The sequence below is a fragment of the Apodemus sylvaticus genome, chromosome 17, assembly GCF_947179515.1.
Source record: "Apodemus sylvaticus chromosome 17, mApoSyl1.1, whole genome shotgun sequence".
NCBI classification, from domain to species: Eukaryota; Metazoa; Chordata; class Mammalia; order Rodentia; family Muridae; genus Apodemus; species Apodemus sylvaticus.
In genome coordinates, this window is record NC_067488.1 from 15,764,249 (window position 1) to 15,779,308 (window position 15,060).

The window sequence follows — 15,060 nt, forward strand, 5'->3', positions numbered from 1 at the left end:
GCCTTTACTTTTTAGTGATTGTTATTGTGTGTGTGTGTGTATATGTATATGTATATATATATATAATATTATTTCTGTATTAATTATATTTTATATAAAATTTATACAAAAATTTATTTTTATTATATATATATATATATATATATATATATATATATATTCCTAAATATTGCCAGTTATCTGAATATAATGTTACTTTATGTATGTTTTCAGGGCACAGCATTTGGCACTGAACAACCAATTAGAAAACTAGAACAAATATTAAGAAATGTTAAAGGGGTTGTGGGGGGATCTTATATATTGTTGGGATCTACAAGTAAATTTTCCATATGACCCAGCTATACCACGCCTTGATACATGCCCAAAGAGCTCAGTATCCTTCTGGTTCCACATACTTGCTCAGCCATGTTAATTGCTGCTCTGTTCACAATAGCTATGGAATGGAAATAATCTAAATGCCCCATAATAAAAAGGGGGCAATGAAAATGTCTTGCCCTTGTCTGCCACCCTTTTATTAAAGTTAAGTATCACTTCAAACTTCTGTACTGTGGCTTCATAATATTATTATATGACCATGGCTCTGGCTTGATCCCATTGATAATTTTTCATTCTTGTGACACCTAATCCCTGTGTCCCATTTATTGCTTATGAAAATAACACAGTGTAGTATATTATTTTCATAATGATTAATCTAAATTTTTGTAGATTTTATGCAATTGGAAGTTATTTACTTTCTAACAGGTTGGGAAACTTTTAAGATGATGAATTGGTATTGAATTATATTAAATATTTATTTTAAAAATGGTATAATGATAATACATTTTGCACTTTAATCTCCTAATATGATTCATTACTTTTAATGAATATGTAAAAGAAAATATACCAGTGATAAATATGACTTAAAATTATGTTTTTACTATAATATAGGGTTTGATTCACTAAAATTTCAAATTCAAATTCCATCTATATTCCCCAAGTGCAATGGGTCCAATATTCTTCTTCACATGATGTCTATGCTTGCAATTTTAATTATAATTATGGCATATATGATGAGTACAGTGTCAGTGTAATTTCTTTGAGACTTAGATGACTGGCATATTCCTTTAAAATTTGACAGTCCTCATCAGAGGAGCAATATGTGCTTGGTATCTCTTTGAAAATATTGTAAATATTACCCTTGTGTAAGATTATTAAGCTATTTCAATATCATCCATTAAAATTTAAGATATAATTTTATAATAATTTATAGATATAGGAAAATAATATTGACAATTACTGAAATTTCCCCAAACTTTTAAATACATTTAACCTGTTCTGTCATATTCTTATCTCTTTTATTAAAAAATCTTTTGAAAATATTCCTTTATTCATTAGAAATTTTTCTGTTTGGTCGTCTATAATTTTGTTTCATCTTTGTATTTATTTTGACTGTAGTGTTATAATCTTAAGTCTTGTCTATTTTAATTTTGTACATAAAAATCATTGCCATTGTTATTGTAAAAAGATTTTAAAACAAAAATATATAGATAGCTATATAAGTCATGATTTTGACAGAAATAACTATCTCTAATAATTCTTGGATATATTAAAATCTTTCATGTAATAAGATAATATGTAATATAATAATCATAACTAACATAAAGCATAATTTTGTCACATATTACGTCAAATTTATTAAGTAAGTAATGATAAAATTGTAGATCACTTTTAGAGATCATGCTTTCTAGAACAACCAATTACTTACCACTTAGTTTTGGACTGGGTGTTCCTAAGGCAGGCCGAGGGTCTTTCACTAATATTTTGGAACCAGCTGTGGCAACAAAACAGCATTTCCAAAAGTCAATATACTATATACAGTGTGGCACACTATCATTTTTAGTCTGAAATGTTACCAAATTTCCTTCAAAACTCTTTGCTCATTCTATGTCAATCAAAGCACCTTCTAATTAACAGCTTTAGCAATTATTCCCATCACAGCCCTTTGGGACACAGACTTTTATTTAATCCTCATAGACAGCTTATCTTTGATTAAAGGCAGACACTAACATGAAACAATTGATTCCATCACAGACACTGAGGACTGTGTTTTTCCTTGTAGAAAATGGGGGAAAATATTCATACAGGGTTCACATTTAAAATTCAGAATTTGCTAAAATATTACATTGTGTACCAGAAATTGGGTAAGATAAAAATCTAAAGTCTTGAGGCATGCCAAAGAATACCCATGTATCAACAAGATGACATGTGGGGTCTGAGACAACAGAAACGGTAGGAGCTCTGAAATACACTCTTTTGCATAGTCTGTGCCAAAGGAAACCTGTCACGTACTTAAGAACATTTAATGGGACAAAATATTTGGAAGAATAGTAAAGGTTGGAACAGCAGTATCACTGGGAAAAGTGGAAAGTTCAGCAGATGCAAAAAAAGTGCATACTCTAACTAGATCTATTTAAAGTATCATGCTACATTGACTAATTTAAAAATTGTGAAAATTAGAGTTCTTACTTATGACTTCTAAACCAAATTCTGTGAAAAAATATGGACTCTAAAAGAAAACTATGAAATAAAAGACACAGAAACAATGTCACTTACCAAAAGGATCAAATAATATCCTTTCCAAAACCCATGCTACATTAGAATAAGACTATATTTGGAAGGAAATTGTAGCTGCAATTAACTGGTAATATCAAGATAGAATAATACTGAAATTAGACTAAATCATAAGTAGAAAATTTTCCTCATAAGAATATGTCATGAGCATGCAAAGAAAAGTAACATATATGAAGATGAAGTCAGAATTCACTGGGAGATTACGAGTCAAAAAATGGTAGTGATTGCCCAGAGAAGACAGAGGGTAGGGAAACTCTCTGTCTCTGGGAATGTTAGAATACACCAAAGCTTGTTTACCCCTTATTTTCAACTTTCATACTTAATACATATGAAAGAATAAATTTCTATCATGTGAAGTCAAACACATGTAGGTAACATTGTAAAATGTTGCCTACAAACTTAGAAAGCGAATATACTAATAAAACCATTTTAGAGAGAAAATGTGAAGGGGGCAGAAAGAGAAATGGAATTAACTTTTCAAGTTAGCATTGAAAAGATAGTATAGAATGGCCTGAGTGTCCATTTTTCTGGAATCAAAAATGCCTACATAGCTTCAAAATTTGGACTTGTCCAACAATATTTTTTGTTTTAAAAAGATTAAAACCACAGAAGACAGCAGGTGTTGGTGAGGATGTGGAGAAAGAGGAACACTCCTCCACTGCTGGTAGGATTGCAAGCTGGTGCAATCACTCTGGAAATCAGTCTGGCAGTTCCTCAGAAAACTGGGCATGACACTTCTAGAGGACCCTGTTGTACCACTCCTGGGCATATACACAGAGGATTCCCCGGCATGCAAATAAGGACACATGTTCCACTATGTTCATAGCAGCCCTATTTATAATAGCCAGAAGCTGGAAAGACCCCAGATGTCCCTCAATAGAGGATGGATACAAAAAATGTGGTATATTTACACAATGGAATACTACCCAGCAATTAAAAACAATGAATTCATGAAATTTTTAGGCAAATGGTTGGAACTGGAAAATTTCATCCTAAGTGAGGTAACTCAATCACAAAAGAATACACATGGAATGCAGTCACTGATAAGTGGGAATTAATTAGCCCAGAAGCTCTGAATACTCAAGACACAATTAACATATCAAATGATTCCAAAGAAGAAGGAAGGAGAGGGCCCTGGTCCTGGAAAGGCTTGATGCAGCATTGTAGGGGAGTGCCAGGACAGAGAAATGGAAGAGGAGTGATTGGGGAATGGGCAGAGGGAAGAGGGCTTATGGGACTGTTGGGGAGAGGGGAACCAGGAAAGGGGAAATCATTTGGAATGTAAACAAAGAATATAGAAAATAAAAATAAAAACAAAACGATGTAAACAGCACATCCTAATATGTTAAAGCATCTAAAATGAAACATTACCTTCACAGATAGGAACTTTTCCAGTCCAGGTGTTATCAGATCTACATACTCTATGTTCAGTTCCCCCTGCTAAGAAGAATCCAGGCTGACAGGTATAGATCAGTGTGTACCCATGTGAGGGAAGGTCCATTCCTACAACGTTTGCATGAGCAGGACTTTCTGGTTGTTTACAACTGTGAGCTATATTAAGAGCAGAGAAAATTGTTAACTTTTTTGAGACCCATCACTAAAATATTGAGGCAATAGTCAAAATATACAGTTTATCTTAACTCTAATTTTATTCTTTAAGTGAGCATTTCAAAAATTAATATAATGACCCAATGAAAATATGTCAAAGTGATTATGCACTACTTTATTTTTATAGCTTGAGATTTCCTAAGAAAGTGTGTGAATAATACTGGTAGACTTTAAAAGGAAACAAAAAGGAAGAAAGAAAGGAAATAAAGAAGGAATGAAGGAAGAATAGAAGGAAGAAAAGAAGGAAATAAAGAAACAAAGAAACAAAGAAAAAAAGACAAACAGAAATGACGAAAACTGACCCTGACAATTTAACCTCCTAAATGAATACTATAGCACAATCCTGGAGAGATGCAAAGAACAGTAAAATTTAATAAAAATTATAGAACCCTGAAGTAAAAATTTTCACAAGCTTATGTTTCTATATAATTTCTAGAAATATATATTTAATATAAAAGTATATATTTATTTTAAATGAAAAAATATCTCTTGAAGCCAAATGCTATAGCTTCATCATATGGTCTCATATTAATTTTATATTATGTAGGAATATATTTTAATATTTTGAGCATCTGGAATTCTGTGGCTATATTTTGATCTACATGTTAAAAGAATCATTTCATTCTTTTTATTTTGGGTTGCTTTTTTTCTGACCAATTTATTTAATAAACTGTATTCTTCCATTTATTTCCTAAGAGAGCTTCAAAAAGCTATGAATAACAATTAATATTTTATGCTACATGCTAAACACAGTGATAAATGGTGTACACTTAATTCAATTATTAATATAAAGTTCAATTCAATTAATTTTTGTGTAGCAGAAAGTCTGTTTCCACTGACTTTGTTTTCATTGATATATATATAAATCCTAGGACCTCATGTATGCTAGACAAACACTCTACTGTATGGCTATATTATTATTCTTTTATAAATTCTCATTTTGATAATAGGTTTCACTTGCCAAAGCTAGCTTTGAATATATGATGTTTATGCCATAGCTTTCTGAAAAGCTCACATTATATGCTTGTTTGACAGTGTCCAGCTCTGCATTCTTAAGCTCCACATAATACACACAGACCTTTGCTATTACAAAGCAGTACCTGGAGATGGTACACTGTACTTAAGAAAGCAAATGATAAACGTAGCTCACGAAGGAACCTCAATTTATTGGAACTGAGCACAGTTTCAATAGCTACACCTGTTATAAAATACATATTTTGAGGTGTAAATGTAACTTTTGCCATATATAATTATTGGCTAGCCATCAACTCTGTCATACTGACTCAAAATTCCTTTCAGAGCTGATTGATTAAAACTGTATTCTCTCAGCTTCTGATTGAATTGCTCTGCTTGGCCTAAGACTAACTCTGGAAATCTGTTCTAATCTTCTGGATTCCTCTTCTCTGGTTCATTATGTCTTTATCTACAATGTGTCTCCCAGAGGATATTAGCTCAGAAACTCTGAATACCAAAGACACAATTCACATATCAAATGACTCCCAAGAAGGAGGAAAGAGAGGTCACTGGTCCTGAAAATGCTTGTTCCAGCACTGTAGGGGAATACCAGGAAAGAGAAGTAGGACGAGGTTGATAGACGAATGGGCAGAGGGAAGAGGGCTTAGGGAACTTATGGGGAGGAGGGAATCTGGAAAGGGAAAAATCATTTTGAATGTAAACAAAGAATATTGAAAATAAAAAAATTATAAAAATAAAAAAAACACTTTTCTCCCTCTCTCTACCATGCTCTTTTTTTTTTTAAATATTTTTGTTTTCTATATTCTTTGTTTACATTCCAAATGATTTCCCCTTTCCAGGATCCCCCCTCCCCATATGTCCCATAAACCTTCTTTTCTCCATCCCTTCTCCAATCTCCTCCCTCCTTTTACTCTGTCCTTATATTCCCTTCCCATGCTAGATCAATCCTTCCCAGGATCAGGACCCTCTCCATACTTCTTCATGGGAGTCATTTGTTATGCAATTTGTGCCTTGGGTATTCAGAGCTTCTGGGCTAATTAATATCCACTTATCAGAGATTGCATTCCAGGTGTATTCTTTTGTGATTGGGTTACCTCACTTAGGATGATATTTTCCAGATCAAACCATTTGCCTAAAAATTCTGTGAATTCATTGTTTCTAATTGCTGAGTAGTATTCCACTGTGTAAATATACCACATTTTCTGTATCCATTCCTCCTTTGAGGGGCATCTGGGTTATTTCCAGCTTCTGGCTATTATAAATAAGGCTGCTATGAACATAATGGAGCAAGTGTCTTTATTGCATGCCGGGGAATCCTTTGGGTATATGCCCAGGAGAGGTATAGCAGGGTCCTCTGGAAGTCTCATGTCCAGTTTTCTGAGGAACCTCCAGACTGATTTCCACAGTGGTTGTACCATCTTACAGCGTGCTCTTTTAAATAGCCTCTCTTTCCCATCTGTTCTCATGTGAGTTGGGCAACTCTTATCTCTGACTCATTCTATCAAATCACTTTCTAATTTGTCTCTTTGCCCCTCAATTAGACATCACTCTCAATGATGTCTACTTCCTTCAACAAATTGATTTTATCTCCACTGTTAGGAATTAAGGATGTGTCTTTGTTCCAGCCAGATCATACCATAATCCATGGTGTGTCTGTAATCTGGCCAGATCATATAAACCTAGAAGGATAGAGAATTTTTTTCATGTTTACTCTGACTGGAATATAGACATGGCTTTAGTACACAGTTTAGTTTGTGGAAGGAAGCAGTTATGTTGAAATGTTACATCCAATTGGAAGACACCTGAGTGAGGAGAGTTTCTTTGAATTGGGAACCAGTTCTGTTCAATCAGTTCAGTTCAGCACAGTGTAGATCGATTAGTGACTTGGGAATCAATGATGTGAGTGCAGTGCGTTTGAGTTGAGTTCCCTCATGAGTGCAGTTCAGTGCAGGTCAGTAAAGGCAATTGAAGCCATAGAATAAGAAGGAGCCAGAATATTAGAACAGATGGCTAGTGTTAGTTTGAGACCAAGCATTGCAGTTCTCTCAGAAACTGAGAAAAATACAGATTGAATCAGGCAGCTTAGAGAGGAATTTGAGCCAGAACAGCTGAGTTGAACAAGCCAGTCAGAGTTCAAAGAGAACTACAAATTATGAGCAAGCATTTCTGTAAGCCTCTGAGATGACAATCACATCAAGGGAATAAATGTTGTATTTACATACAGAGTCTTTGGATGTGATGCCTTGTCAGAGAAGCCATGTTGCTAGATTCAAATTCTTCTATACTGAGGCTATACTGAGGAATTCTTTTATGAAGAATTTTGCCATAACTAGATGTAAGCCAGTCAGTGAAGTCATGATTCTTGTTCTATGTAAGCAATTAATTTAGGAAGGATCACCTTTTTCATTGTGGGGTCCTGCCAATGTTTAAGAATATCCACAGTATGTTTTCATTAAAACCTAACTTCATAATTGAAACATTACTGATGAGTGTTGATATTTTCATTTATATTTTTGTTGTTGTTACTCTTTGCATGAGATTTAGAATTTAAAAAATGAGAGAGAAAGAGAATATTAGGGGAAATGAAGTACAAGCATCTAAATAGCTTAATTTATTTCAAATTGTATGTCCAAATATTACTTAGTGACTCTAAAACTGGTTAGATGGTTCTGAAAATTTCTTTCCTTTCATTCATTTTGTTGTTCTAGTTTGCCTCATATTCTCTGAAAACCTCCTGACATGTGATTAAAAGTCACTATGATTCATTAATGTATAACGTCTTTTATTTCATAGTATTTCAATTTTGAGTGCAGACCCAGGAAACAAGAAAGTAACCATTGTTTAAAACATCAGGTAAAGAACTTTTGCCAAAGGAACAAAATTGTACCTCCTAAGTTCTGGTTTCTTTGGAAACACTGTGTTCCATGGGATTTTGATACAAGACTAAAATTGTTAAAATGAAATACGTTTTGCACTAATCTAAAATAATTTTATATGGATCTTATAAAGACACAAATTAGTTTCCATTGTTGTAAGAAAAAATGTATGTATGAATGGAGACTCAAGATACATGCTATAAAAGTGTATAATCCTTACGTATGCACTCAGGTTGAATTCCACTCCATGTCAGATCAGGAAGGCAAGTTCTTGTTGTAGATCCTTGAAGCAGGTGTCCCTTTTTGCAGTGGAACTGTACAACACTTCCTACCTATAGTAAATGAGATAAAAATCAAAATGTAACTCCAAAAGTAGCACTAAACAGAAAAATATGTGGATGAAAATATTCTCAGAAGAAATCTGTAAGATAGAATTTAAAGAGTGCTTGTTGAGTTAGCATTTATGAATCACTCAATTGGAATTTCAACAAAGATCATGAGCTCCACAAAACCTTGGCATTATACGGGATAGACTGTAATCTAAGCACTGAGGAGATTAATGAGAATTGAGGACCATCTTTAATCACATTTAGAGTTCAAGGTCAGCCTAGACTCTATAAGACATTTTTCTAAAAACAAATAAAAATGATAAAAACATGATGAAAAGCTTTCAGAAGTGAGTACATCATTCGTTTCATGGTCTAGTGGAGAATATACTTAATTAATTGCTGTGGATAATTCAAATAAGTAAGAAACAATGTCAGGGGAAGCAGTAGAACTGATTGGAGAATTGGTTGTGAAGAGAATTAGTTCTGAAGTGTCTCAGAGGGTAAGAGGATGTGTAAGAAAGAGCTTTAATTCTACTTATAAGTTGGCACTATCTTTTAGACTTTTAGTGTAAACATGCTAAATTCCTCTGTGGCAGTGAAAGTAGGAAACAAGTCATTAGCTCATAATACAATGCAAAAAATTAATAAGATTTATCAAAAGATTACTAGAGTATGACCAGACAAGTGGTACTTAGTGTTGGTCTCTTCAGATTCCCTGAAAAATCACCTAACAAAGCTCAGTCACTGGTTTAGAAATTATCACTGAGGCCCTGCTTTCTCCTATCTATTATTACTATCAACATTAGTCCTAAAATTCTTGGTTTAAGGATGAATAATAATAATATTTTAATTGAAAAATATGTATATGTTTTATAACTTATATTAGCTTATTCATTATTTCAAGTACTAAAATATAACTCAATATGTTTCCCTCAATCAATATGCAAAGATATTAATTTCAATTGCAAACTGGACATCATCATCATTATTTGATAGAATATCTTGGGATTAAATATCTAAAGAGTCCGATTGAAAATATTCCATAGTTATAATTACTTTATGAAATAATCACTGATTCCAAATAATGTATCTTCCCATGCCTAGAGAGTTATACGGTAGTTAATGAAAAATGTGTTCAAGGCTCTTAATCCGTAATTGACCTCAATGACTTATCAATCATTTTGACAGCTCTTCTTTCCCAGACTTGAGGTCACTATTCAAAATTAATTTATTCTCGTTTGCAATGATCTCAGTAGAAAAAAATTATATTGGACACATATTATTTCATTATCTGTATCAACAGGTGACATACTCTAAATGCTTATAGTAAAATCTATATCCCCAAATCTACTTCATAATCCTACACACGCAAAATAGTGAAATTCAAGTTTTCAGAAATTAAAAAAAAAATCTTGTCTTGAATAGCTCAGCTATTCTTAGTTTTGTCTTCCATTTCTCTGTAATTAGTTTTCTATGCATATAAAGTTACTCCCTTAGAATGAGATACCTGTCAAACCAATGTGAATAGAAAGATTAGATTGGACTGTGGGACTCTGTGAATATGTGTTTGTTTTGTTTTTGTTGTTGTTTGTTATCCCAGTGCTTGTGCATTAACCTAGGGATTCATGTATGTCAGAAGAATGATCTGTCACTGAACTGTACCTCAGACTGTTTTTGATAAGACAAATATTTTATGTATGAAGTTTGGATATAAACAGAAGTAACATCTTTTTGGAAACATGTCCAATAGAAATATGAATACTAATATACAGATATAGAGTATAATAAATAACCTGTATATTCTTGTCCAATGCCTAGTTTCTATGCTTAGATTAGTTCATTCTCTATCTATAACTTGCATATACCAACACATGATTTATAGTGTCTAGAATTGTGTGATTTTTGCTATTCTCAAGCAGGAATTTCTTTGCTCAACTCAGAAATATAACATTTACAAATGAAAAATACTTATTGTTATCTTCCAATAAATTATCAAAAAACTTATAAACTTATCTTCATGCATGTTGCCTTTATCCTGGTAACAAAGTTCACACCATTAATTTAACTTTTTCAGTATATTTTAATTTTAATAAACACTGATAAAATTAATATTATTTTGAAACTTTAATGTATTTTACTTAATAAAATAAAACATATATATCACTTTACATCATAGATTTCAAGGTTATGCTGACATAATGTTTTTCAATAATGATAAAAATAATTAAAAAATGAAAGTTAATGCTCTTGTTCCTTTGCTATATTGCTACTCTAAACTTAAATATTCCTGTTCCATTTTCTCAAATGATGTTTGGAAAAAGTCTTAGTCTTCAGAGAATCAGATGGATTTAATGAACAGTTATTAATATCAATGTTTCACATGACTGGCAAGATGACTCAGAGAACAATGGTTTTGCTGCCAAACCAGATGACTTGAGTTCACTCCCCAGGACTCATATTGCATTAGGAGAGAATGAACACTTGCAAATTTTTTTCTTCAGAGGTGTGCCCTGGTAACCTACATCCCACAAATTAATAAATGTATTAAAATTTCATGGCTACTCTGGTAATGAATGTTTTTTAATCCTACCACATTGGAGACATACCTATCACTTTGGCCTATCACTTAATCTAGCCAGGATTACATAGTGAAACCATGAGAGACAGATTTATGCTGCATAACAAGTACCCTTTTATGTGCAATTAGATCAATTGATGACAGCCTTTTCTAGAAGCATATGACTAAGTTCTCTAAAATACCTATGTTACCAAGACAGAAACATACTTCTACAGTTTGGTATTATCTGAACCATACTGAAGCAAGCCTGAAAAACTGAAAACACTCTGAAATCAATGTTCATACTGAGCTTTAAAAGTAGATAAGTGGAAACTATTTTTAGCAAAAAAAAAAAAAAATATGGCACTTTAGATGAGCCCTTCCTTTAGAAATGGACATGTTTCAGGTTCACACTGAATTTTTCTCAGCATCACACAATTTAGAAAAGCTTGCCACAGAAGCAATTGGGAAATGTATAAATGGTCTATTTCCTTGTAGAATCAGCATGTGATTTGATTCCACTTTGACCCTTGTAAAGGAAAACTTGCTGAATCTATACATGAAATCTGAAGAAAGGAGAAAAAAAGGTAAATCATACATGAATGGACGTGCTGAATGATTCCCATATGAAAACTTAACTATGAATTTTAAAATACCAGGTGAGGGGGAGACTGCTTTTCAGAAACTTACCATATCAATAATAGACATATAAAATAAGCATTTTTCAAACAAGTGGGCCTTTCTATATTTCTTCTTTAGACTCTTGTTTCACTTTTCCTCCCAACTCTCACATTTTCCTGTAAAATCTCCTCGCACACTTATATAACTCCTCACTCTATATGCTGCTTAGAGATTTTCTGATGCCCACTGCTACCAGCTTCCTACTTGTCTTACTGTCAAGTTCAATTTGCATGTTTTCTAGAAATACATTTTCATTTTCTCTAACCACAACCCTTTCATACATAATACCCGCATTTATGTGTTCATGAATGCAAATATGAGTTTGCCATTGTTTTTTTATGTATGCCAACAAAAGTAAACTCATAAAGCACATATGACTAACTTTTGGCAAACTTCCATACAGACTGGTTATATCTACTTAAAGCCCTCAGTGAAATTCAGCGGGATATCAGTACCTACAATTGCACACATGGAAGACTGAGATAAAAAAAAAAAAAACGTGAGTTTGAAGGTGATATGTATAGTTAAAAGGTAGTTTCAACACAAAAGAGAGAAAGAGAGAAGAAAGGAAGGAAGAAAGGATGGGAGAAACGACAAACAGAAGGAAGGCATGGAAGAAAGAAGACAGAACAAAAAGAATGAAAAGAAAAGAAAAAGGAAAAAGGAAAAAGAAGAAAAACAAAACTGAACAAAAGACTGAAGAAAAGCATAGGCACTTAAAATTTCTCTGAAACCCTTTTTTTCTTTAGATGATAGCAAGTCTGAGTCAGGTAAAATACAAGCTTAAAGAAGTTGTAATTTTAATTTCCCTGCTGGATAAGAATGTTGAACACTTTTCACATATTGATTTGTATTTCTTGCATTGAGACTCATCTATTCCTTAGCTCATTCATCTGTAAAGAAAAATGAAATTATGACACTTTGAAGGAAAGTGGATCAAATCAGAGATCATTATACTAAGAGAAGTCCAACTCTGACAAACAATGCATGTTTTCTTTCATATGTGGAATATAAAATGAAATAGTGTGCATATGTAATTAAAGAAATAAGCTACACATGTTACGAAGTCATAAGCTGTAATCTATTTGGGGGAAGGAAGGGAAGCAACAAGAGGTAGAGATTGGGGTTAAGGAAATGTCGTAGGGCCTGAGCATAATAATAAACTGTAATAATATATGTATTAAATTATCAAAATAAAATGCATTTCATGCTATACTAAACAGAACCTATTAAGGGAATAATACCTACTTGAAATCCAAATGTATTGTTTTGAGATCCATGCCTTGGTACCCCAGGGTTTTCACAGGATGTTCTGGTAGGTTCTGGAATAAACAATTAAAAAGATAACACTGCTTGGTGAACTCACTTAACTCTCTTTGGTGAACTCCCAATAGTTGAAATCAAATGCATTAAACATGTGCGAGTCCTAGTCAAACAAAATCCAACCATGGGGATGGAAGTTGGGGACACAGTCGCAACCTTAGCAGTATAGCTATTGGCCATCCTTATCTGCTTAAAGACTGTGTGATAGTTTTCTCTAGAAGAATAGCTCCTGGCATATCAGCCAAGCTCCACTGAAACCACACTTTCAAGAAAACAAGTTGGTCACAAAGGGTCATTTGGAAAAGGACATACAGTTTTATGGGTAGGGAAGAGGTCTTAGATCTAGGAAGAGCTGAGGAGGTAAATATGAGAACAATACACTGCAGTAGTTTGGAGAGCAATGACATTTATAATCTAATAGATTTAACTGTTGGGTCAGAGTTTGTGGTAATGATTGGGATATTTAGCAAGGGAGGTTTTGGTGGAGGAGGTATGTCATTGGGGTTTTGCCTTGAAAGTTTAAAGATTCAAACCCCTTCTTGTTTACTCTCTCTTCCTTATGCTTGTAATTCAAGATCGGAACTTTTGCCCTACAGAGCATGCCTTCCATTTGTTGCCTTAGACCATTCTGGCTCCAAGGAGCATGCTTATCCCTTCACAACTATAATTCTAAGTGGGCTTTGTCTTCCATTAGTTGCCTTGAAGATTGTGTTTTATTCAGAGCAATGGGATAGTAATTAATCTACAGATACCAAACTCTTCGAAGGAACGAGAGAGAGAGAGAGAGAGAGAGAGAGAGAGAGAGAGAGAGAGAGAGAGAGACAGAGAGAGACAGAGAGGATTATGTACCCAAGTATACTTCTCTAATGGAAGTCAATCTTAAATAATCTTGGACTTAGCAAATGTACTCTTAGTAAGAATATCGAATATAATACTTATTATTTCCAGGTTTCAGCACCAAATGTTGGGTCCATAAAGAGAGAAAGAGGTTTAGAGAATGTGGTATATGGTGGTGTGGGGAAGGATATGTCCCGCATGTCCAGGCATCCCTTCCCCCTGAGGAACCAGACACACACAGACATGGTATAGAGTAGAGTTTATTAAGGGCAGAGGATGGGAGTTAATGGAGTAGTAGAGGCAGAGAAAGGCAGAGAGAGAGAGAGAGAGAGAGAGAGAGAGAGAGAGAGAGAGAAGAGAAGAGAAGAGAAGTAGAGGCCGCCATGACCATGTGGAGAGAGGGGGAAGAGGATGAGAGCCCAAGAGGGGCAGAGAGGAGAGGTGCCAAGAGGTAAGAGAGGTGGGGGGGGGGGCAAGCAGCTCCTTTTATGGTGGGCCAGGCTTATCTGACTGTTGCCAGGCAACTGTGGGGAGGAGCATACCTGGCTATTGCCAGGTAATTGTGGGGTGGAGCTTAGACAGAACCCTAACAATACTAACAGTACCTCCCAGTAAGCAGAGGCTTCCTAATCTTGAAGCAAGAATTTCAGGTTGAGGCTAGAGAGACAACTCAGTGACTAAAAGATTATATTAGCTTATATAGGACCTGATTCAGTGATTACCACAAATATCCAGCTTCTCACAACAGCCTATAACTCCAGCTTTTGGAATATCAGACAACTGTGACCTCTGCTAGCTCTGCAATCACACGGACATACCCACATAGAGACAGACACCCACACATACATATATTTAAAAATACATCTTTAAATGAAGAAATTCAACTTGACTTCATACATATACATTATGTGGCTCTTGAACTTTGAAACTTTTGTCAGGAAAAAAAAATTACTTAATATCAAACCCACTATGCAAATGAAAAGTTACAGAAAATACTGGCTATTTAAGAAATTTATGTGTATGAAATATTTGCTTGATATATGATAGGGCTATATTCTCCTAAAAAGGGAAAAGCTATTCCCGGAAACAGAATTGATAATTTTGAGTGTCCTGATACTTGTGGGTCATTCATGCCTGGGAATGGTAGGGCTGGTCACATATGAGTTGACAGTTTACATGGAGGCTACTCGGATTTCTTCTGTGTTAAAATATTTGATATATATGTAGAGTCCTTCAAATATCTCTGTTATTGAGTAATTTTCAT

The 15,060-nt window shown here is 34.0% G+C and overlaps 1 protein-coding gene across 3 annotated transcripts in view; it reads right to left on the bottom strand.

Moving 5' to 3' along the window:
* The window catches only part of Csmd3 (CUB and Sushi multiple domains 3), a 1,209,570-nt gene that overhangs the window by 14,488 nt on the left and 1,180,022 nt on the right, over positions 1-15,060 (bottom strand). For all 3 annotated transcript variants that reach the window (XM_052161507.1, XM_052161506.1, XM_052161505.1), the window contains 4 exons: positions 12,885-12,958; positions 8,290-8,401; positions 3,982-4,161; positions 1,745-1,810 (listed from right to left, as the gene is read on the bottom strand). In XM_052161507.1, the coding sequence (XP_052017467.1) occupies positions 1,745-1,810; positions 3,982-4,161; positions 8,290-8,401; positions 12,885-12,958 (432 nt within the window). The remainder of the gene's footprint in view (positions 1-1,744; positions 1,811-3,981; positions 4,162-8,289; positions 8,402-12,884; positions 12,959-15,060) is intronic.